This window comes from Neovison vison, chromosome 8, assembly GCF_020171115.1.
Source record: "Neovison vison isolate M4711 chromosome 8, ASM_NN_V1, whole genome shotgun sequence".
NCBI lineage: Eukaryota > Metazoa > Chordata > Mammalia > Carnivora > Mustelidae > Neogale > Neogale vison.
In genome coordinates, this window is record NC_058098.1 from 73,114,882 (window position 1) to 73,139,286 (window position 24,405).

At 37.9% G+C, this 24,405-nt stretch overlaps 1 protein-coding gene across 27 annotated transcripts in view; it reads right to left on the reverse strand.

Annotated features, from left to right (window-relative positions):
- Positions 1–24,405, reverse strand: part of NRXN1 (neurexin 1) — a 1,167,944-nt gene that overhangs the window by 7,805 nt on the left and 1,135,734 nt on the right. For 19 of the 27 annotated variants that reach the window (XM_044263930.1, XM_044263937.1, XM_044263923.1 and 16 more), the window contains one exon: positions 16,500–16,587. In XM_044263930.1, the coding sequence (XP_044119865.1) occupies positions 16,500–16,587 (88 nt within the window). The remainder of the gene's footprint in view (positions 1–16,499; positions 16,588–24,405) is intronic. The other 8 variants (XM_044263931.1, XM_044263938.1, XM_044263922.1 and 5 more) reach the window with 1 other exon arrangement.

Here is a 24,405-nt window from a genome sequence, read left to right on the forward strand (position 1 = left end):
AGCTATATATTTTGGATCAGGAGGGGTATATAAAGGATTATAGAACTCCATAATTGTCAACATATCATCCTGCCACCTGGAATTGTTAGATATCCTATCTTACAATATCCTTTTTAAAAATTATTGGCAAGATGCATTTATTGAATTTTTTTCTAAAAGTCTTTGACCAGTCTTTCTGATTTTATCATAAAGTAAAAGTGATCAATTTTAAATTTCTGTCTCCACCCCATGTAGGAAAAAGCTGCCGAAAATGATCTCATTAGGACAGAGCACTGTACTGTGTTTAATAGATGTAGAAATTATTATAATTCTAGGCTAGTCTTGAAAATGGTTTCAGATTTATGGGGGAAGATTTGATTTTTCCAGTACCCAGTTTCATTAATACTGTGAAAAGAAAATTGGAATTGTAGGCTCCTGGGGTGTTTGTAAATTGAGATTAGCACAGTTTTGTCCCTCATCTCCAGAAAAATAAAATTTATTATTTTTTCTGCCTCTGTGCTTCAACACAACCTGGGTCAGAAGAAACAATCATGATGCAATCCCTCAAAAGGATGAATGTTTAAATGCCACAGCTGAAGGAAAGCAGGTAGGCAGAGATTTGTATGCATGTGCTAACTTCAACTCACACTGTAGTTTTTTGAAAGGTGATGAATGCTGGATGTTTCAAATTCCTCCCATTTTCCCTTGCCATCAACTCCACCCAAGATTTGCATATTCAGAAGTTTGCTCATGAAGGTCAGACAAAAGGCTTGAGGGAGGACATGTCTGACATGTCTTAGCCTTTCTAATAAAACGTTGATTCAGAAAGAACCTGGAAATCAATAAGCCTTTGCTACCTGTGTGGCTGCTTGGCCTAACATTTTCCTCTTTCAAAGACACAAAGGCACCTGTGTGAAGGGATGTACAGAGGACACCCCTGGGGAATTGAGAGATTATCTTCACCAGAGATCTCAGAACTACATGGGAGGGTATGCTAGCCTCAGAAAAACTCATCCTGTGCCTGGAGGACAAGAAGCACCAACTAGGACAAGCTACTACCTCAAATGACAGACATGGGACTAAAAAGGCAAAGGACAATCATACCCTGTATGACTTTGGTCACAGTGAAAACTAATAGAGCAACACACACATTCTCCCTCATCTCTGGAGAAGCCAGAGGATCATGGCATTTACAGAAGCCTGCTCTTCGATCACCAAATACTTTGTAAACTGTGCTTCTATAGCTTAGTCATCCACAGGCTTCATAAACTTTAACATGGTCATTGTGCCCATTAGGTTTTATCAGAACCCTTCAAAGTGTCAAGGTATTTACTGAAGTATTAGACCTTCATGGTCTGCCCACAGCTACCTACTCAAACTTGTCTTCACTTTCTCTCAAAGGAATCTGTAGTCATAATTTTATTGCTGTCCCTCGTTTCCACAGGTCAATAAAATTCTACCTACATGCCTGACTCATATGATCTTTCTCATCGTGCCTGGCTCAATACTACTTATTCCTCAAAATTAGCTTAATGCTCCATCTTTTATGAAGTTTCTTAAGAATATTCACTCCTTCTGTCAACTAAAACATAGCAAACCAGAGTTTTATGTCCGAAGGACTGTGTTAGGTCCTTGGGGTAGAGTGGATAACCATACACACTTGAAACTGCCATCACGGACCTTGAGTATTCCAAACCAGAATGATATAGTTAAACTTAAAGCAACAGCTGGAGCATGTGTGATGAAAGAAAAGGGTAGTACCATGCAGGAGTAGAACAAGGGTTTCTGATTTAGACTGGAGAGTCAGAAAGACCTGACTTGGTGACATGTATGCTGACACATGGAAAAGGTTTGGAGACTAGGCAAGTGAAAAGTGGTCAAAAGAGTCTTCTAGTCAGGAGGAATAAGGAGTAATGACCTTGTGGAAAGAAAGTTTGTTTTTCAGAAACTTAACAAAAACCAGAATGGCTGTAGCACAGTGAATGTTGGGGGAGGGTGAGAAGAAATTTGAAGGTAGATATAAAACTTAACATACAGATTATAGGCCATACAATGAAGCCATACATGATGAGATCAGCATATCTGACTTCAGAAAAAGGAACATTTTGTTGGGAAAAGGAGCCACTAACCAAGTGAAAATGCAAATGAAAAGAAGAGGAAAAATATGTGTAGCATATATAACACACTAAGAGTTACTATCTCTAAAATACAAGGAGCGTATATCAAGTGACATGAAAAAGACCAAACAATCCATATAGGAATGGACAAAAATGCACACAGGCAAGCAGAGAACAGAAGATCCAAATGGGTGATTAAATGTAGGACAAGATGCTCAATTTCACTAGAATAGAAGTCAAAATAAAATAAGGGGGTTGTTTTTTTTTTTTTTTTTTTTAACAAAACTAGAGGAATAAAAAAAGTGATAATGTGATAAACATATTTATTTGGGAAATGTGCAATACTGCTGGTGAGAATATGAATTCTTCAATCATTTTTAGGAAGTAATCTAATAATACCTTCTAAAATTTTAAAAAGATTAAATTGCAATGGATGATGGGTACATGTGAGCTCATTATACAGCCCTCTAACTTATTATATGCTTAAAATTTACAATGATACAAGTTAAAAAAATACACAAATATTTTAATCAAACAACCTCAGTTTGGGGAGTATAGTCTACATAATTAAAGATACCAGCATATAAATATATAAATACACAATGTTTGCTATAATGTTATGAGAAGAAAAGAAAAAAGTGTAAAAACTTAAGAGTTTGATAACAAGGCTACGGTTGAATAAATTACAGCACACCCATAGTCTAGACTTTTATGAGCATTGAAAACAGGAATTAGTGTCTAATCTGTCAACCTGAAACATGTCCATAATATATTAGTAAAGCAGAAAAGCTAGTTTAATTCATATAGCATGCTTCTACTTCTATATGGCAATAAAGAAGAACAACCCTATATTTATATGTTTTTAATAGGAACATGGTGAAAGATATATGAAAGATTCATGTCAAATTGTTACCATTGATTAATATTTGAAGATGGGAAAAACAGAGTTGGGGGGGAATAAAACCAAGTAGAAAAAGCTAACTAAAATTTTTCAACAAATATTTATTGAGTAACAACAATTTACCATGTACCATACTCGATGTTGATGATATAAAGGTACTTAAGACAGCCATGGGTCTATATTAGTGTATTAGAAATATAACAGAAAATATAAGAAAACAAGATGATTTTAAAATTTAAAAAAATTCAGTAACAGAAGGCAACACAAAATTTGGTACTAAGAGATAATAGTGAGGAGGCTTTAGAAAGGCTCTCAGGGTAGAAGGTATTTAAATTGAGACTGAAAGGAGAAGAATGATCCAGGTTTCTATTTTGAACTCGGGAAAGTCACTGATGGTAAAGAAGGAAAACTGTGAGACAGAATGGCCGGAAGCTGCAAGAACAGAATCAAGAAGACGTATGGAGGGGATTTATCGGAAACTTACATTCATTCCAATCTTCCCTCAACCATATAGGTCAACCTCCATTTTGGTGGGGAGCCCACACCATTGTGAAAACTTACTTAAATGTTTCATTTCTGTTGGGTTGATTCTTTGCTTCCAGACCATGTAGCTAGGCCTTTGATAGCTTCCTGTCATTCTATCTGTCTTTTCTACCACTTCCCTCACCTTCTAACATCTAACGAAGACTGCACACACATGCTACAGAATGTATGTTTTCTGACTGATTAGAGGAAGAGATTTTGGTTAAGTCTATTTCAGGAGTAGACTGGGGTGAATTTAACCATTAAGGAAATGTGAGAGACCTCTGATTTCAGAGGTAGTAAACAGGTGGGCAAAATACTGGCAGTGAGATCTTACATATTCCCTCAACACTTCCCTAACTCCCAGCCTCTTCAACATCTTCAGTAAAACGAGGAAATAGGATATTTATCTCATGAAACGAGAAATCACTTCTACTGTGCTTAGGAAAATTGGGACCAATTTATATCAATGCAAGTATCATATCTGCATTTATTTTCCCTATGCCTCCAAGTAATAAGCCACTTATTTCTAATGACTAAGTCACTAAGTTATTTAAAGTCAACCAAGTTAAAAGTCTCCAGTTTGGTTGTCTTATTTACATCATCTGACACCCATAGCACTACAAATAGTTGAGAGCTAATTTGGAGCTCTTTTCTCAAAATAAGCAGAATAGTTGCAGAAGTTTCTCGGGTACTTTTCAAGACTGCTTCTACTGGAAAGGAAGCTGAAAAGAGCCTTATCAGTCAGGACAAATTTCTTATCAAGCCATCTAGGCAATAATTGAGAAAATCAGCTTCAAAGCCAGGAAACCAGGAGAGACTTGGTTTTTCATCTAAATGTATTAAATTCCAGAAAATGCCAGAAGAGCTATATTTTGAAATGTAGATTGTACTCTCCATTACTGAGTTTTACTCAACTATACTCTTCAATAGCAAAATATCTTCTTTTTCTGGTTGCTCAATGACTAAAACACCTAGGAATACATACACTCAGAAATCACTTTTCTTAGGGTGCCTGGGTGGCTCAGTCATTAAGTGTCTGCCTTTGGCTCAGGTCATGATCTCAGGATGCTGGGATCAAGCCCTGCATGGGGCTCCCTGCTCAGCAGGGTGTCTGCTTCTCCCTCTCCCACTCCCCCTGCTTGCGTTCCCTCTCTCCCTGTGACTCTCTCTGTCAAGTAAATAAATAAAATCTTTTAAAAAATCAGTTTTCTTAACATGCATTTCACTTTTTAACATATAGAAAGGTCAACAACCAATCTACAAAATTCGAAAGGATTCATTCCAAAGAATACTCAAGCCTGGAACAAGGTTAGGGAGAACCTGATTTATTGGAAGACAAAAATGGCACCAGGACTATAAGTCGAGTAGTGAGGAATGTGTGTGCGTGTGTGAATACTGCAGCCCTACTTCCAGTTCTCGGACAGAAGTTGCTGGTCATGTTTTTTTTGTTTTTGTTTTATTCTGTTTTTTACAATTTACATGTTAAGTCAGGGTTTTGAAGAGCTCATGGTGTTATTTTACTTAAGTATATTGTGTTATCAAAGCACACTTCTTAATTTCCCTCCAAATATTGCACAGATTTACCTTTAGTAGATACATTTTCACATGACATAATTGTCAACTGATGCTCAGTGTAGCTGCTCTGCCTTCTCACTCCCTCTGAGTCCTAAATTCCTTTTCTTATTTTATGGAGTTAACAACTGTTACCTTTGCTGAATTATTAGTATATGGTAGGCTCTGTGCTGCGCCGACACATACATGTTATCTAACTTAAGCCTCGGAACAACTCTGTGATGTAGGTGTTACCACTGTTTGACAGGAAAGGAAACTGAGTCTCAATGAGGTTGTTGTTATTTAGTCTTCACAAATAGCAAAGACAAAATTCAAACTCAAGTATGTCTACAGTTATTATCACTTTATACATTCAGTGTGTCTCCATTTAGGACCACGGTGCAATTTGTTATTATTTTCCAGGTCATCCTTTCCCGTAGAACTGAACAGTTGTCTTTTTCTGCATAGCGGTCCGGTTCTACCCCTTCCGACTCCACTCTACTGCACCTGCTGCCATCTCTCTGTCAATTCTGGCAAAAGGAGTTTGTACCGCACAGAATCCTAGGAAAGCAGTGGCGAGGGGTAAGAAGAATATTGGTCACTGGGTTCTAGCCCAGGTACTGCACGTGACTTGCGAAGTTGCTTTTAACAATTTACGATCCCCTGTTAACAGTTTTTCATTACAAACATCATTGTGGTTCATTATTTACCTCCCAAGGTCCCCAGGAATATCGGATTGGGTAGAATAATAAATGTGAAAGCGCCCAGAGAAGGATCAAGTATGATATAAAACAAGGATAGTCTGATGATCCTCCTTGTGTCTTCCACACAACAGGTATGGATCCACAATACTATGGCACGCCATGGCTAGGTCAGCCGTGATGTTGACCGCTTAAGACATTATCTTCTCGGGGGTCACTGCAGTCAGGGACTTGCCTAACGTGCACGGAGGGCTAGTGAATTCAAGTGACAGAAAGATCACCTAATTTGCCAGGCATGTGGATTTGGGTCCTTAACTGTCAGGCTGCATGTGGAGCTCATTTCCGTTTATCTGGGAAATATTCTATCGTCACGAACCAGTGCTCCCTGGCGCCTATGGTTGGAGTGCATTAAATTTCTCCCTCTTTCAAAATTTCATTAGGTATTTTATATTTTTAGGTATCATGAATCAATCATCTCCGAGCACTCTTTAGTCATCACTGACAGCAAGGCTTCTTATCATGGGAATAATGACTCTTCTGATGAAGTATTAGGTTTCTTTCTAAAATTGTTAGGTCAGTTCTTTGTTCTTCCTTCCTTTCTTGCTCTGGAATCCTGTGGTATACTCGGAAGGAAATACAGGGTAAGATTTCTAGCCCAGCTCTGTGCTGGGGGCTAGATGCACTGCACCTCCACCAGGGTCCCTGTACACTGTCTACATACTACATAAGTCCAGGTCATTCTGGGCCCCAGAACAGTATATAATTTTCCTGATTTAACACTGGGTCTACTCACTTTGGGTGATCATCTTTATATTTCTGCCAGAAAGCAACTGCTGTCTCAATTTTCTTTTGTTGGAAAAAGATCACATTCTTTTTGGTGAAAGTGTAAGAGCTGAGGTGAAAGATGAGCCAGGTTCTCCACTGAGCTCCTCAGAAGAAAGCATGTCAAGCCTAGAGCTGGGAAGTATGGAAGGGAGGCCCTCCAACCCCGGGAAGGGGGTGTTGTGGAGCAAGTAGTGCTGTGGCTGGTTAGGTCACGTCGCCCTGTCTTCCTGGATGTCTTAGGAGGAAGAGCAGGCAGATCACCAGCACAGGCAACAAGGCTAATCACTCCCTCTCTCAAGAGCTCAGCAGGGCAGAGACCTGCAATTTTTTCCTCCAAAAATAAGAATAACAGTTGATATGTGCTCTCTTCCCATCCTTACAACCTAAATTTATCCCAACTGACGCACCACTCTTGTCTTCCTGGTTTCAGAGTGGCTACTGAGAAAAGTTTTGTGCTAATAGAATTCAGAGACACTTTTTAAAACTTTCTAGGTGTTAAAATGCCAATTACTAACATTTCTCCTTCTTGCCAGGGGATATATGTTTATTTCCATTTATAAAATGGTTTACTCCTCAATTAATAAAAGTTAGTTTATATAATCAAAGGTTCTGTGTGGCAGACTGAATGCTAAATGCTCTCCATGCTGTGTCTTTTATCAGCACAACAATGTCATGAGTATTTACCATTAGTCACACCATTTTGCAGATGCAAAAAGTCAAGTACACAGAGGTTCAGTGCTTTGTTTTTGATTACACAGCAAGCGGCTAAACTCAGACACACTGACTTCCAAAGTTTGGTCAAGGAAGTGGGAGATTTTAGTGTGCTCCTAGACGTGATACTTTTCTTTCTACTAGTTTGTTTTCTTTGATGGCCTCTGTCTGTATTGGCATCTTTAATACACCCTTTTTTAACCTGAAAAATTAATAAAGTCTTGTCTTTCCTATTTTGTTACCAATGCCAGGATTCTTGGGTTAGGAGTTGATAATGATGACAGTGATTCAGTCAACAAGTCCAATGACAGGAGGAGACCTGCAGACTCAAGTCTAGTGTAGCATTTGCTGCTCCTTGGGGCATATGAACCAACAGAGAAAGCATATGGCTTTTCATGGAGGCAGCATGTCCTGTCATGTGGTATTATTCAGAATATGCTGGGTCACCACTGATATCTTTGAGGAAAAGTACTTAATACCAAGAAAATTCCACAGGAAACCAATTCTATTACCAAAACAGATATTTGATAAAAATCTCAAGAAAGCATGATTTCATTCCTCCCGGATTTCCTATTCCCATAAGAGATGGACTTACCCTCTATTTTGCTGAACGTATACCCCGTTTCTTTCTTCAGGGTTGGTGAATATTTTTAAAATGAAAACAAAGGCTCTTACGGTATTTTAGCATTTTCTAATAAGGACCTCTGATATGAAAGGTTATTAGTGTTTCAAAGTGGGATACATGTAGATTGATTAAGAATTTATTGTGTACTCATTATTGAATAGATTTTTCTGTTACTCAATATAGGAAGGTTCTATATTAGCAGCCATGTACTTTTTGCAGACTTTCAAGTATGCTTAATCTAACATAACAAACTCATTCATCTCTTAAGTAATTATTATAAGCAACCAATCATGTGTTAGTTAAGATGTTGGAATAGAGCCTGCTCTCTCTAACCTCAGTAGGGACTGTGGCTCATTTCTTTACTCAGATCATATCTGTATGCCTTATGAGGGCCTTACCAGAAGAAAGAATAAATCATCTACTGGCAAGAAACCAATCCCAGCAGCAACAGGTCCCCCATTCCTCAGTGGGTTTATTATCATTATTTGTTATACCTTCAGTATGTGCCAGGCACTCTGCTAATCACACCGTATGCGTCATATTCTCTCAATCTTGTAACAACTCCATTCTTCCCATTTTACAGACTAGGAAATTGAGTGTCGGAGAGACTAAGTAACTTTCCCAAGGCCAGGAAGGGATGCAACTCAAACTAGTTCTTCTGACTCCAAAGGGACGGCCAGAACTAATATTCACTCCCTGTTGCATATCACGATGCTTAGAAATGCTTTTAAGAGCTTTTCTAATGTGTGACAATGATCCATTCTATTTAATTGTTTAAAAAAAAAAAAAATCCAGTGGTGCCTGTCAGTCAGTTAAGCATCTGCCTTAGGCTCACGTTATGATCCCAGGGCCCAGGGATAGAACCCCATAACAGGCTCCATACTCACTGGGGACTCTGCTTCTCCTTCTGCTACCCTCCTCCCTCATTCTCTCTCTCTCTCTCTCTCTCTCTCTAATAAATACATACAATTAAGAAAAAAATTCCAAAATCACAGAAAGGTTAAAATAGTTCACATTGAAAAAAAAATTGTGTTGTGAAAACAAATAAAAATCACCAGTTTCCTGGTAGGAACCAATTTTGGTGAATGAAATACCTTGAAAGGTGGACTCACTTTCATTGACCAAGACCTGAATATCCTGCACAACCTGACCAAACTTCAGACAGGCTTCTTCCTGCCTCTGGGCTCCTGGCCTCTCTTTCTTTTGTGCATTAACTTTAGAAAACTTGTAATTTCAATTTTCTTCTCTGCCCCTTTGATATGTAAATATTTTAAAAGCCTCTTGCTAGTGTTAGAACCCAGGATTCTTTTTCTCAAGGACCCGAGAGCTGTCCCTTTGAAATATAACTTTCAAGGGTGATAACTCCCCATCTCCCAATTTCTGTGGGAAGTTAGGAGCCTACCTTGGAGCAGGAGTTGTAACACCACCTCCGGTCATGAAGATATTTGAAGGAAAAGGATTACTTTTCCTTTGGGTGAAGCCATTTAGCAAAACACAGGTGGTCTACGATCCATGGAAGCTTTTATAAACTCTCCAGTCTTCTTTTTTTCAGTTGAGTTGAGTTTGAGGTGAGCTCTGGTTGAGTTCTGGCCTCCATGTATTACAATAATCTTGAATAAATCTTCCTTGCATGTTTAATTTGCCCCATGTAATTTTTGTTTTGATATTGTTGCTCTCAGAAGAACACAGGAAAAGCGAGTATAAATGATGTCTAATGACTTTCTTCTGTTTTAACCATACAGCATTCAGTTTTATTCTAGTTTTCTGGACAATTAAATTTACATGGGAAAAAAATGATTCCTGCACCACAGTGTTATACACTGAATGCCTACTAGCCCATCAGTGCCCCAAATCCAGGTGCTTGCCCTGCCCCTTTATGATTAGCTGGGCCCTGACTCTATATGATTGGCTTTCAGTGTGGTCTGGTGCTTAGGAGATACTCTAGATGTTTCCAAAAATGAAGTCCTAATTATTGCTGTTTTTCTGGCTATAGCACAAAATTTCCATTTTAACAGCAATGTATTGGCTATTATGGCTAATTAAACTTGCTTTTGAATAATTACATAATACATACACAAAATTTAAATGTAGCACAAAATTATCTTCTAATCAGGCTTTAAAAATATGATCTAATAAGTGATATATTCCTTTAAATGATTGTGATTACTTATTTAATGAAAAGATGCGCCTTGTTCAGTATACATATCTTTATTCCTAATGTGGTTAATGGGATCACTTCAATAGAAATCCTTTGATCTTTTCTCAAAATAGTGCACTGGAAAGCCACTCAAAATTGCATGGTAATTGCAGCAAATTTAGCCTAATGAATAGTAATACATGTAAAGGACCTTTTGCCATCAAATTTAAATTTCTGCCAGCCATGGAATTATTTAAATGAACATTTAAAAAATTAATCCTATATTTGTGAGGTGTCTGAATTCTAGAACAATCTTCTGCATTCCAAGAAATTAAAAGCTCACTTTTTCTAAATTCGAGAGTGTACAATCTCTCTTATCTTACAAAAAGTAACTTAATCTTTCTGTCTCCCTAGCTATGAAAATACTTCATATTTTTGTAAAATAATGAAATATAATGTTTATGAAGTACTAAGAACAATGACAAACAGTATAAATCTTCTCTAAAGACCGGTTATTAATGTTATCTATCATAATTCGTATAACCTGAGCCCCCAATCAATGTGATGTCACTGCTGGGCAATCAACAGGTATTCTCTGAGGGGCTGTCCTGATTACCTTATCCCCATTAGTTCAGCAAGTGCTTAAGAGATTGGCCACAAAAATGACAAACCTTTTCCTCTATAACTGCTTCAATTTTTTTGTTAGTAAGCTTTCCTTTTTCTCGTTTAAAAATAGTTTGATCTAAAAGTGGCCCCATATCCTATTAGGTCCCCCTCCACCCCCACCCACAAACAGAAAGAGCACAGACAAATCATTCTAAGCATTATACATTTACGAGGAGATTGTCCTTCCTAAGTGGGATCCCAGGAAACAGGAAGCCGGTCCTGTTTCCTGTGTAACAAATGATAATTTAGAGTTACTCATCGGGAAGCTCCCACACCAAAGAGCTTCGTTATCTTCATTTATAGTCTCAGCCTTAGGTATAGTCTTAGATGTCATCTCCTCTAATTTCTTCTGGAGTTTGGAGAAAGGGGTCTGTTTAGAAGAGGGCCTCAAAACTAAGGGGGCCTCAAAACTAAGGGCATAGGCAGGCTTAAGGACCATTTTGGAACATGAAGTGGTTTGCAGGGCTGCCATTTTGTCAGCTTACTAAGTGAATCAAAAACATAAGATTTCAAAGAAATCTGTTTTACAAAGCCTTCTGTTCATGTGGGAAAAAAAAAGTCTTAAAATATGTATATTCACTTAATACAAACTGTAATAACAGCAAATATTCCTATAGCATGTATTCCGACCAAGACACTATTCTACAACATGTTTTCCACATATTAATTCACCTAATCTAACAGCCGTATCTCTGGGCTGAGAGAAAAGCACAAAAGTTGCAAGTCTTTTTTGAGAAGTGTGAAGAAAAAGTCATCTGCTTGTCCCATGTCCAGGCTGCTGAAACCAGGCATTTTAGGGCAATGGTGGCCTGTGACCTAGTTACTTCATTCCAAAAGGTGGGGTTCAATTAGACCTCCTAAATTGTATAGCCACACTCTCATATTCTCAAACACTAAATTTATACCAATGTGAAGTTGTCACCCAATGCTAACCATGCAGGCCGGTGTGGCTGGAGTCAAGTTTAATTGAGTTCCATGTGTTCTCACCCAGGGGGTTGCTTCCGATCCAGTTTCAACATGTACACTTCCCATCAGGAGGCCTGAGTGGTTTCATCAGTTGCCCACCAATTTTCAGCCAGGAAAAGTAACAGCATTACGTAAAAGGGAAAAAATAGCTCGAATATTCTTTTTTTATATAACTGAACTGGGAAAATGAAAAGCAACCATTTATGTTCTACTTCATGCCAGGCATTGTAGTTGGTGCCTTTAGTACACTTGTTTTAATTCTTGCAACAACACGAGAAATAGGGGAATATTTTAATGTCAAAGATGAAGAACCCAGCAATCATAAAGAATCACTGAAAAAGCGCATGGCGTAGAACGAAAGATGTTCTTTTGCAGAATGGAACTGAAGGTGTAAATGTTCTATTTTTGTTCCCAGAGCTCAAGACAGCAATGGGTGGTGAAGTAGGACTTAATATTACTTGATCAATGGTGAAATTGAAAATCCACCAAATATATAACTTCCCTCCTCATTAAGAGTTTGAGTGGAACCACAAAATGATTCAAATTTATCAAACACTTGATAAAAAAGGTAGGCTTTACTGTTGTTCAAGAAGGTGCCGATTTTCCACGATTCCTTAATAGCACCTTTGGAAGAAACCTAAATGAGCATAACCCATTTTCACAGAAGAAACTATTTTTTCAAGAGAGGGTGGGTCCAGAGTGATTAGAGAACCTTCATATGAAAATATTCAGGGATTCTGAAAGAGTTTAATGTGAAATACAGGGAAGATTTGGTCAATCTACTTGTAAAAGTAATTATGCAGCTTTTTATAAAAATATCTTCTTTTGTTGGGAAGCCTGGGTGGCTCAGCCAGTTAAGCCGCTGGCTCTTGGTTTTGGCTCCGGTCATGTTCTCAGGGTCCTGGGGTCGAGCCCTGCATCTGGCTCTGGACTCAACAGGGTGTCTGCTTGAAGATTCTCTCCCTCTGACCTTATCCCCACTCTTTGTCTCTCTCAAGTAAATAAATAATCTTTAAAAAAATCTTCTTTCACTTGTTTAAGGATTAGGAAAAGGGCATAGCAGATATATATATTTCTGAATATTTAATTCAGCATGTAACTTTCCTAAAAAAAATCAGTTTCCTAAAATATGACCTACTGATATCTGAAATGATTTCTATCAAGTTATATCTAACAGTATCTAAAGTGTAATAACAGCAGCAACTACAGTTTTTTTTTTTTTTAATTTATTTGACAGACGGACATCACAAGTAGGCAGAGAGGCAGGCAGAGAGAGAGGTGGAAGCAGGCTCCCTGCTGAGCAAAGAGCCCGACATGGGCTTGATCCCAGGACCCTGGGATCATGACCTGAGCTGAGGGCAGAGGCCCAACCCACTGAGCCACCCAGGCGCCCTGCAATTACAGTTTTTGTATGTTATTTTATGTTTGTATTCAAGATGAAAGAAAACCAGAAAAATACATTTAAGAAAACCAGTATGTCGGTACACCAAGAAACAAAGACGTGCAGGAGGGGCATCCAATAATGAAACAATATTCAGATTAGAAAGTGATTTAAAAAAAAAAAAACATTGCTATTCAAGAAATATTTGGAAAATAGAAAAAAAATCATAGATACTAATGATTTCATAAGAAGCTATCACAAATAACCAAGTCTGCCAAAAGAGCATCACTGGATGAATGATAAAGATGGGTATGAAGAAAATCATAGGGACTTGGACTGAAAAAGCCAATGAAGAAAAGAGTTCTCACAAAATATAATGGAGAAAGAGGTACACTCATGAAATACACCATCAAGACACTACCAAGGAAAGGTAAGATCACAAGAAGAGCCTACAGTGAAAGATGACATTGGAAGCAATAGAATTTGAGGTTTAAATCTTAAGAGAATTGATGAACTGAGAGCTACGGAGAGTGGAAAGAAATAGTGAGGGACAGGACGGGATGTTCCAGTAGACTTGGTGCAAGACTATGGAAGGAGTTGCCATCACACAGTCAGCAGCTGCTGCGCCCTGTTCACTGGGCAACGGACTCTGATGAGTGGAATAAAATGAAAATTCACTCAGCAAACCCATGCAGGGAGCAAGATGAACAGGGTTCCTGCTTTGCGGAGCTTATGTTCTTATGGGGCGATGCAAGCTGTGCATTAAGGAACAAGTAACAGGCAAACCAGATTCGTTCTGATGGTGATAAGTATGAAGAAAATGGGACAGAAAGAGTATCTAGAGTATGGCTATTAACAAACTGCTTCTCACTTTCCATCATGCTACAACATGAGAAAACAGAGGTCTGGTGAATAAGAAGGAGAGAGGATGGCGAAAAACCTCTCCCTTTCTCTCCTCTCTTCTTCTCCGCATACCCTCACTATTGTGTTCTTAGGGCCAGTGTTCCCAGAGAAAGGGGGAGACAGTAAGCTGGTCTATAAAGAACGGTTAGTAAGACCTGTAAGCAGTGGCTAGAAGAACTGAATCATTTAGCTGTGCTCAGGAGGAAAAAAAAATTGCACAATTTTAAGTGTAATCAGAGTTCTCACACTGAATTTGTTAGGTACTCAGGGTGAGAATTCTACATACAAAAAGGATGATGACCTATACTTGGTCAGCAAAAGAAAGATTGAGGCCAGAGGAAAACCAATTACAGCAAGTACTGTAATTAGGAAGACTCTATACCACTTTCAGCACTATGTTAATATAGTAAGAAGCACTGCAAAAATCAACATTCTCTCAAGAAAATGCTAATTGGGAAAACAAAAGCAAACACAAATATAAACACACACACACACACACACACACACCCCAACATACAAACATACTAGACTTTGTTTTATCAACAATCCATGCTAGAGGATTTCAGAGAAAATCATATATAAAAATGAATGTCAATATGGAGTATTACTGGGCCATCAAAAAGGATAAACACCCACCATTTGCATCCACATGGGTGGAATTGGAAGGGTTTATGCTGAGTGAAGTAAGGCAAGCAGAGAAAGACAATTATCGTGTGGTTTCACTCATATACGGATCATAAGGAATAGAGCGGAGGACCATAGGGGAAGGGAAAGAAAACTGAATGGGAAGAAATCAGAGAGGGAGACAAACCATGAAGAGACTCTGGACATCAGGAACCAAACTGAGGGTTACAGAAGGGAGGTGGGTGGGGGTGAGGGAACTGGGTGATGGATGTCAAGGAGGATATGTGTGCCGATGAGCACTGGGTGTTATATGCAACTAATGAACCACTGAACATTACATCAAAAACTAATGGTGATACATTGGCTAGTTGAGCATAATAAAACATTTAAAAATATTTTTTAAAATGTCATGATCGGACATGTGAAAGTCAGAGAAATTAAAAAAAGAAGAAATTTAGGAAAGGAGAAGGCAAAGGAATGGGGCTGATATAATAGAGAAAAAAGAAATAACTTTTTTTTTTAAACTAACTAAGAAAGAATGAGAATACCAGTGGGAAAAAAGGCAGGAAGTTGGCAAAGGAGCCCAGGATGGTATCATGAAGTGACCCTATCTGTCCAGACAACCAAAAGGGAATTGTTGCAGAGACCAATAAACTGTTGGAACGGAATGGATGATCACCAGTGTTCTCACCACATTCGGGAGGCCAAGAATTTTGATGGGTGAGGTGGAGAGGCCAGAGGAAGGAGGACAAGAACATGACCTGTCCACATCTCCTGATCTTCTCTTGCCGAGGTAGGACTGAGTCACTGCTCCTTGCTGCCACCTAGTGCTCAGGGTATGTGGCTACAATCAGCGGGACGTGATACCCAGAAGATGCAGGATAGGCATCCTGAGCCATTTTTAAAAATTCAGATATCAGAATAGCAGATTCACTTGAAAGAGATATACTTAAGAAGAATACCAATTTGTTATTGTATGGTGATATGAACTTCTTCTGGGATTCCTGTGACAGCTACAGGTCATGAGCTAACTGACCAGGGGTAGTCTATATTCGTCTCCCTCGCCTTGTTTACCTAACCAAGAAAATTACTGAATTTGAAGAAATGCCGCTTTACAGAGGAAATGAATGGAAATGACCCTGATATTCGGTATTATGAATATCTGGAAGCAAACCCGGCCTATGATTCACTCATTTTCAAAGTTAAAAGCCAACAACTTAATGGTAAAGGGCTGCTTTGGAAACAGTATTTTTGTGTTAGTCAGTCACACCTATCACAAAGGAGGAGGAGAAATTATGCGTCGACTAGAGTTAAAACGCACCAGCTTACACTTTAGGGAGACGCCGCAAGAATCAAATATTTCTCGATTAAATGTATCAAGGATTCTACCTGCTGTTTGTTTGACTACTACCATAATACTCTTTCTTCTGAAATTCAGAAATTTATCACTTAAAATAATTTGCTGGCAGAGTGAGTGGTGGGGACTTTTTATCAGTAGAAAGGTCAAATAATTTTCCACAGTGCACTGCCATTTTTAAGCTTTACAATTTTACTATAGGTGACCCAAGGGAAAGCTCATTATACCATTATACACAAAAATTACATTGTGAGTTAATGGAATGTGAACAGTAAGGCAACAGCCTTGTGTGCTGTCCCCCACTGCTTTTTCTGAAATACCTAATCTTAGTGGGTTTTGTTTTTAAAATTTGTTTTTCAATAAATTGTGGGGGAATTTTTGCACATGAAGAGCAAAACCCCTTGTCTCACAATGAGGCATTGTTCAATGGAGTGGGCTTCTAGATAGAAATGCAAGGCTATTCTAAGGACGACAGCATGCAATACAGATTTAGAGTAAAGCAAAAAAAGTAAGAAAAAAAGTCGACTAACCTAACCCACCTGAGCTCGGCTCACAGGGGTCAATGTCCTCGTCATCGCTGGGACATTCTGCTGAGGCCACGAGGATGTCGTCGGTGGTCTGTAAAAGAATCACATCGAGTAGATTAATTTTTTTTGTCTTTTAATTTTTAAATTTTTATTAGCATATAATGTATTATTAGCCCCAGGGGTACAGGTCCGTGAATCGCCAGGCTTACACACTTCACAGCTGAGTAGATTAATTTAAAGGGACCTAGCAGATATGCTCATCTTTCTCTCAGTGACAAATGAAACATCGTTTGTGTTTTCCTGATAGGCTGAGAAACCAAATTCAGTATTTCCCTTCCCAAGGACACAGAGCCTACATTTTTCGACCTATTTTAGATCTCTCATGGAAGTATTTGCATATTTGTGAAAATCTGATTGCAACTTGTTTTACATAAGCACACAGAAATGGTGACAGCCAACTTGCAGTACCCATTCATCCAACTGCACAGAGACTCTGCACACAGTAGCATACAGGGGTTTAAAACAACCTGGCAGAAGCAGATGATTTGAAATTTATTACAACCCTGGAGTGCTACAAAGTATGCATCAGTAGGCTTTATGCAGTACTTGTGCTTAGCTTCCTAAAAGCAGAATAGCTATAACCTTTTATATTCATGACCAGGTAGAATTTGATGAATCTTTGAGATATAGCTTGTCATTATTAGGGAACACAGATTAAGCAGAGAATATATTTCACTGATGCATTAAAGGGAAGCAAATATAGTCCATTTGAGGAAGTGTGTGTGTGTGTGTGTGTGTGTGTGTGTGTAGCTTTCACACTTGATTCTTAGTTTTGCAATATTCAGTAGCGGGTATCATTTCACCGTTGTCCTTTTCATTATTAAGGTTTTATAATAAATGAAAAGCGTATGGGGGGTTGGTATTTTATGGCAAAAAGGATAGAGGTGACAGTTTTCTCTGTGACATTCTAGTTGCTTCATTGCACTTACAGCAAAAAAGATAACCATCACTGTAATAAAAAGCAGAGTGTGTAAATCCTAGCAGTTAGCCACATAATCAACACATTTACAAGCACCAAAGGTTGTCCTTTACTGCCACTTACAAGGAGCAGTAAACTCGGCATAGATATTGCATAGAAATTGTGAAGGTTTGCATCAGATTTGGCCAATGCTAAAGTAACAAAGAATTCAATGCATAAGACAGAAAATATCTCATTAGTTTGACTAAGGATTAAAGATAATTTTTAGATGACACTCAGAACCACAATACTGATGATGTCCTTATTTAAAAATGGAATTACAGTAATATAGATTCTACATGAAAGAAAAATGATATGACTCATTTTCCTTAAAGGAGGACTTAGTATAGTCAGAGATTAAAATATAAACAAATAAATGTTAGGAAATTTATGCCTTTTGAAAAATGAAGACGAAGGATAATATACTTCTGTGACAAAACTCAGCTTAAAATTCTTTCAAGTGCAGGGTCTTTAATTACTGAGAAATAAAGAATTTGTTCAGATGCTACTACATCATCATGTAACTTTAAATAAACACAGGCATTTAAATAGCATTTTGAGATGGTTTCATGTTATTTTGCTCTTCAATCCCCTGAGAGACCGCTGGGTGACTGGATTCGTTGATTTTGCTGCTGTTATTTTAAGAGTTAGTTCAAAGTATCAGTTTTCCTGGAATTGTAACTGTTCATGTCAGTGATAACTACCAGCAATTGGGGCTCTGGTCACACAGGTATCTTTCATTAAAGTGAGCTTTAAAAGGCAAAACCCATCCTCCTTTTGGCACCAGCACATTTTGCAGGATAACACCCAAACAGACTTGATAATAGCAAGTTACTGGATTATGAGGTCATGCAGGTCAATTTTTCCAGTTCACCCCAGAGCAGATTATCTGGTTTTTATATTTTGTTTGTTTGTTTTTTAGAGTCAACTTCAAAGTGGAAAGCTTTTTATTTATTTGTTTTTTTTAAAGAGTAGATACTCTTTAAAGTTACTTTCAAGGTTACAAGAGAATTTCTCATTGCCCTTGAGGAATTTTAATTATATTGATGAAATTAGTATAGGCTTGTTGTTCTCTTCTTGACAGGGGGAGGAGGAGGATGAGAATAAATTTTTTTTCTCCTGTGTTTCTCATCCCAGGAATGATGCTGCCCCCTTTCTCCTCCTTCACCTGGGGCTTGTGGTGGTGGTGGTGGGGGCATCTGGTAATGTCTGCAGACATCACAGCTGGGCTGGGGACTTTTGGGGGACTGTCTGCTACTATTAGAACCCAGTGAGATTCCGATTCTAATAGGAAGTTAACAGCAGCTTCCCTTGCAGAGACACAACCTATCCTGTGCATGCAACCGCCCTCTCGGCACAAAGAATTTTATGAGTCACAATGTCAGTAGTGTGGAAATTGTAAAAGTCTGCTTTAAAAGTGTAAAACTTGTTCTGAGCCTTATTTTTCTCATCTCAAAAAATGGAGGGATAAAAGTTCCTATTGTTGTAAGGATTAGCCAGAAAAATTACCTAAAATAAGACCACATTGTAAATGCTCATAAAGTTTGTGATATTATCAACATAATTGTTATTTCAATAAATGTAGCACTGATTTAATCTTCTTTTGCACTATATATAAGTAATATAATTTTAGATATTAAACCGGAAGTGGTATATGTGAATTATTCTCAACCTTCCAGATCTCACATTAGTATTTATATCAAAATACAGAAGCTATATTGGTACTTTGTTGAACTAAGCTTCCATCTTTCACTGCCTAGATTTACATTTTGAATAGAAATCAAACATCAAATATAAATAATGAAGGCTGCTTCTTAAAATAAATTCATGGGCTAAAAATGTGGGACTCAGTGGATAGTGTTTCATGAAGACTAAATTATTTAAGCCACCCAAGCTAACTTTTGTTTTAAAGTTGACCTATTTTCTACATTCTTCTGGAATAATTCCACAGCAAACAAAAAGTGTGAGAATGTTCTCAGTGTTATCTTTCACAAAACCCAGCACCTAAAATAACAGAAAATATCATAAAATAAATAGTACCTTCTATAGTCCTCCTACAGTAGAAAAAAAAATCACTGTATAAATATGACCCTACTATAAAACTGTATTTTAGTTTTTAATGTACTTTTTCTGTATAATGAACACACATTCTTGTTTTTCATATTTATTCTCCTCAGAAATGGAAAACCAGCATTAGTCTTCTGAATAAAAGATCTCAAATCAATAGATGCGTTGGCAGAAATCATCACTTCATGAAAAATCAGGAAGTGGCTCAAGAGTAGGGAAAAAAAATCAAATTTCATTTCGGAGGCTGAATTAACTGAACAATATTCTAGCCAAAGCTGTGTAATTTAAATTTAATTCCCTGTGTTTGGAGCTGCCTCTCTATGACACGCTGTTGAGAGAGTGGTAGAAAGAAACTCAAATATGTCACATTAATCAATTCTATTCTTCAGTATACTTTCCCTGATGTTTATAACCTTTTTCAGAAAAGAGACAACCTGCTGAAAGAGACAGAATAGTAATCAAGCAAAAGCATTAGCTTTACATAACGGTCCATTTAGATAAATGTCCCTAACTGGGCATTTAACCACTCACAGGTCAACATGCCAGGCTGGTCTTCCCTAATTCAGAAGGGCCCATACACTCACATGGCAAGCATCCATTCTCATTCAAAATGTCTACTCAAAATATCTAGGTTTCCTTACCTTTAGGGGAAAAAAATGATGTGGACAGACTTTAAGAAATAAAGGTACTGAAACCTAATTCATTATGCTCTGTGGGAAAACACCAACATGTTACAGAATACAGAAATATAATCAGGATGGGGGAGAAAGGATGTGTATAGCAAAAAATTACAACAACTTATTTCACTTATGGGACAGCCATGGTTATTAAGAGAGACACCATTTGGTGGGTTAGAAAGTAGAGAAAGTGTGTATTTTTGTTCTTTCTTACTTACAGGCATCCTCCCCCCCACCAACCTTTAACAGTGGAAATTGCTGCACAGTCACTTGCTATCACTTAAAAAAAAAAATATACAGCACAAATGCGTATCTGTGTGGCAAAGAGGTACGATGAGAGGGTAGATAAACTTCATCTGTAAGGTTATATCTCTACTAAGAACAGCAACCCTACACTTTATTCCTCATGATAATCAGCTTTACTGAAGACTGATACATTCTGATGAGAATACCCACAAGAAAACTCTATCAGGACAGACCTGCTTTGTTGAGGAAAAGAAGGAACTCCCACTACGCAGAAGGATGTCCACCATGAATTTGATGTCCACAAAGAAATTCATGATTTACTTTAAAATTGTGATTATAACTTTGTTTCTAAAGGGCAAGAGTTTATCTGGCTATACATCCAAATACAAGGTTGAGAAACATTGTCTCAAGCAATGGTGCTCCCTGGTATAGCAGGATTGAGCCTAATCTTTCACTATGTGATGGAACGTTTAAACTGAATTGATCGAGCTGATGGACAGGGTGAGTATGGAGCTAGCTGATATGAGACATGTTTTGGTAACTGAGGGACACCTGTTCTTGCTGATACTTTTGTCTGTGTGAAGCTATTCTGGAAGTGAAAGAGCATTCATGTCTGGCTTGCAGTACTGAATCTGATAGTCTCTCCAGAAAAGATTTATTGCTAGGCAGGGTTCCATGGGGGGAAAAAAAAAAAAAAAGTCGAGATTCAGAATTAGTGTTACAAATTGCCCAAGCCAAGGTCCAATGCATTGAACTGATAAACCTGTAAGATGAGAAGTTTCTAGGAGTTGGGGGAAGTGACAAATTTCAAGAGGAAAACTGCAGAAAAACAACCCCATTGTAGTACATATGGACAATTTCCAAACCATGGGTCAGTTTGGTCAGATCGAAGCAATAAAGAAGTACATCCAATTGGCAATTTTAGTTAATCAACAACCCTATTAAAGGTGCACAATGAGTTTAGAGACTACATAGATTCTGTGGTAGCTTCCACAGAAATCTCAATCAAGCTTTTGGTTCTTATTTGTCAATTATTTCTCTGAGTAGTAGATGCCATGTAAAGATGTCAATCCCATGGCTAACTAATCTCATAAAAATAAAAGCAATGAACTGTGATCCAATATGTGAAGCGTAGCTCCAGCACATGAATAACAAAAAAACTGAGGATCAATTAGTTACCAACAAATATAAAACACCTCATCTATGCACAGCATTTTCAGGTGGGTACAAGATATGGTCACTACCTAACAAGGTGTAAATTGTGTAAATTATGTTTCCTGCCCCCAAATAACTTACTGTGCCTGCTCTATTCTAAAGCATGGGGGGAAAAATCACTCACTGATACAAATAATAATCAATTCAATTCAAATAGCTTGTTTTTCTTGAAATCCAGCAGTGCTCCCCTATTACTTCATTAAGTATTCACCAACAACATGGTTATGCAGAATGCAGGTGGAGGCGCTATTATTCTGAGCATTAGAGTTAAGTGCATGCTCAAAGAAATACCCGTTTGTACACTCATTTACCCAATCTGAATGTTTGAACATTGGCATTCATGAATATTTAGGACAAAGCTTAAATATCTCTGAAAACAGCCAGCTTTCACATTTCTTTAACTTTTTTTTTTCCCCAGTTGGTGCCTAAGGTTATTACAAAAAGTGACCATAAATCAGCTGTCTGCTTGGGGAAAAGACAGACTTGAAAGCCATTCAATTTTCTTCAAAAATTTTGTCACTATTTAAAATGTGGATTGGATAGAAAAACCATGGAAAAGAGACCATGACATCTCACTCATTTTAACATGCATTTTTATGTGCATTCAATACTGGTCATCCTGACAGGCAAAACTCAAAGGGGAAGATAGGGGTGAGGAAATAACGCCACAAAAAATGAATTTAAAGGAACTATGGAAGAAAGAAAAGAATTGGATTTCTGCTTAGTCAAAAAAGATCATATTTTAGAAAAGTTATGCAAAGTTGCAAACCTGCAAAAGAGAAACCTGGTGTCAGAAAACTTGAAATTAAATTTATATTTAAAAAAAATAGTATTTCTCTTGTACTTTCTCTTTAAGTTGCTAATGATCTTGATGGCAATATTACATTTTCATTTTTAGCCAAAGAAATGTAAAAGAGCTGGCCAAAAGACAAAGTTAAAGTCCAGTTTAAATTTTCAGACAGGGATTATAATAATCTGATTCTTCTGGATTCTCATTCATTAGAACATGGGGTTTAAGTGCCTCGAAGACTGCTGGAAGGGGAGCGAAGATGCTGAAGGGGAAACCAGACTACGCCTGTTATCAACTCAGTTCTCTCTCTATTCAGTTTGCTTTTGGACAAGGCACTTTCTGAAATGTGTTTGGCCATTTCCAAATTGAATGAACACTGAGAGATGTTTACAATGTAAATCTAGGCTTTTAGCGAAGTCAATATGACTCTCTACTCCAACTATTATGACTGAATGAACTAATTAGTCACACAGGTTGAACTGAAAATCATTATGGGGGTAATGATGCCAAAACAGATTTTTTTTTTAATCAGTGTAAAATGCCAATGATTGATTGTTTCAACGAACATGTCTCCAAAATTCAAGCTTATGTTGTTGGCATTTAACACGTTAAGGGATAGAATCATGTTTTAGCCAAGCAGTCACATATCTTCCTGCATTGCACCAGACCTTAGTGATCATTAGTCTGACCACTTCATTTTACATATCAGGAATCAGAAGCTGCAAAATTAAGTGTTTTTGTTTGAACACAATTATAGGGTCAATTAGTGGCACAACTATGAGACTATACTGACCTCAATAAATTGTGTTTGTCTCTTTATCTTATCCCAGATGACTTCTAACTATCTATTCATCACCCATCCATCCATCCATCCATCCAACCATCATCCATCCATCCAAAACCATTTTGTTCTTTAAAGGATGTGATATGATCTACAAAGATACACGATGAAATACATTTAACATGAGTTAAAAGGTGGCAAAGGAGATTATTGGGTTTCAGATAAGTAACCACTAAAATTATTACAAAGAAAACACACACACATATAAGGAGACACACACACACAGCTAACTGCACCATTGATATGGCAGCACACTAAATAGACACTAAAGAGGGAACAAAATGAATGCTAGTGTTTAATTTTTTAAAATCTGGTTATAAAAAATCAAATATTGATATAATCACAGTTTTTAAAAAATTTTTTAAAAAGATTTTATTTATTTATTTGACAGAGAGAGAGAGAACAAAAGTAGGCAGAGAGACAGGTGGGGTGGGCGGGAAGCAGGCTCCCCGCTGAGCAGAGAGCCTGATGTGGGGCTCGATCCCAGGACCCTGAGATCAAGACCTGAGCCAAAGGCAGAGGCCCAACCCACTGAGCCACCCAGGCACCCCAGTCACAGTTATTTTGAAGTAATACCTGAAAGTTCTTTATTTACTTGTTGCGATCTTTTCTTAGGTACTTAAAGACTTACACATCATGTCTCTTGTTTCTATATAAAATGTGTAACTAAATTTGGGAGGACAGAAAGAAATACAAAATTATTGAAAATTCTCCTGCTTATTCTTTCTCCTTGACTTAGAACACTGCAGGCCAGGGTGCCTGAGTGGCTCAGTGGATTAAGCCTCTGCCTTCAGCTCAGGTCATGATCTCAGGGTCCTGGGATCAAGCACTGCACCAGGCTCTCTGCTCGGCAGGGAGCCTGCTTCCTCCCCCCTCTCTGCCTGCCTCTCTGCTTACCTGTGATCTCTCTCTGTGTGTCAAATAAATAAATAAAATCTTAAACAAACAAAGAAACAACAACAAAAAAACACTGCTGGCCATTCTGGCTACAAAATTACTTCAGTGAGGGGGTACCCAGTGCCGGGGTGGGGGTCAGCTAGTTAAGCATCTGACTC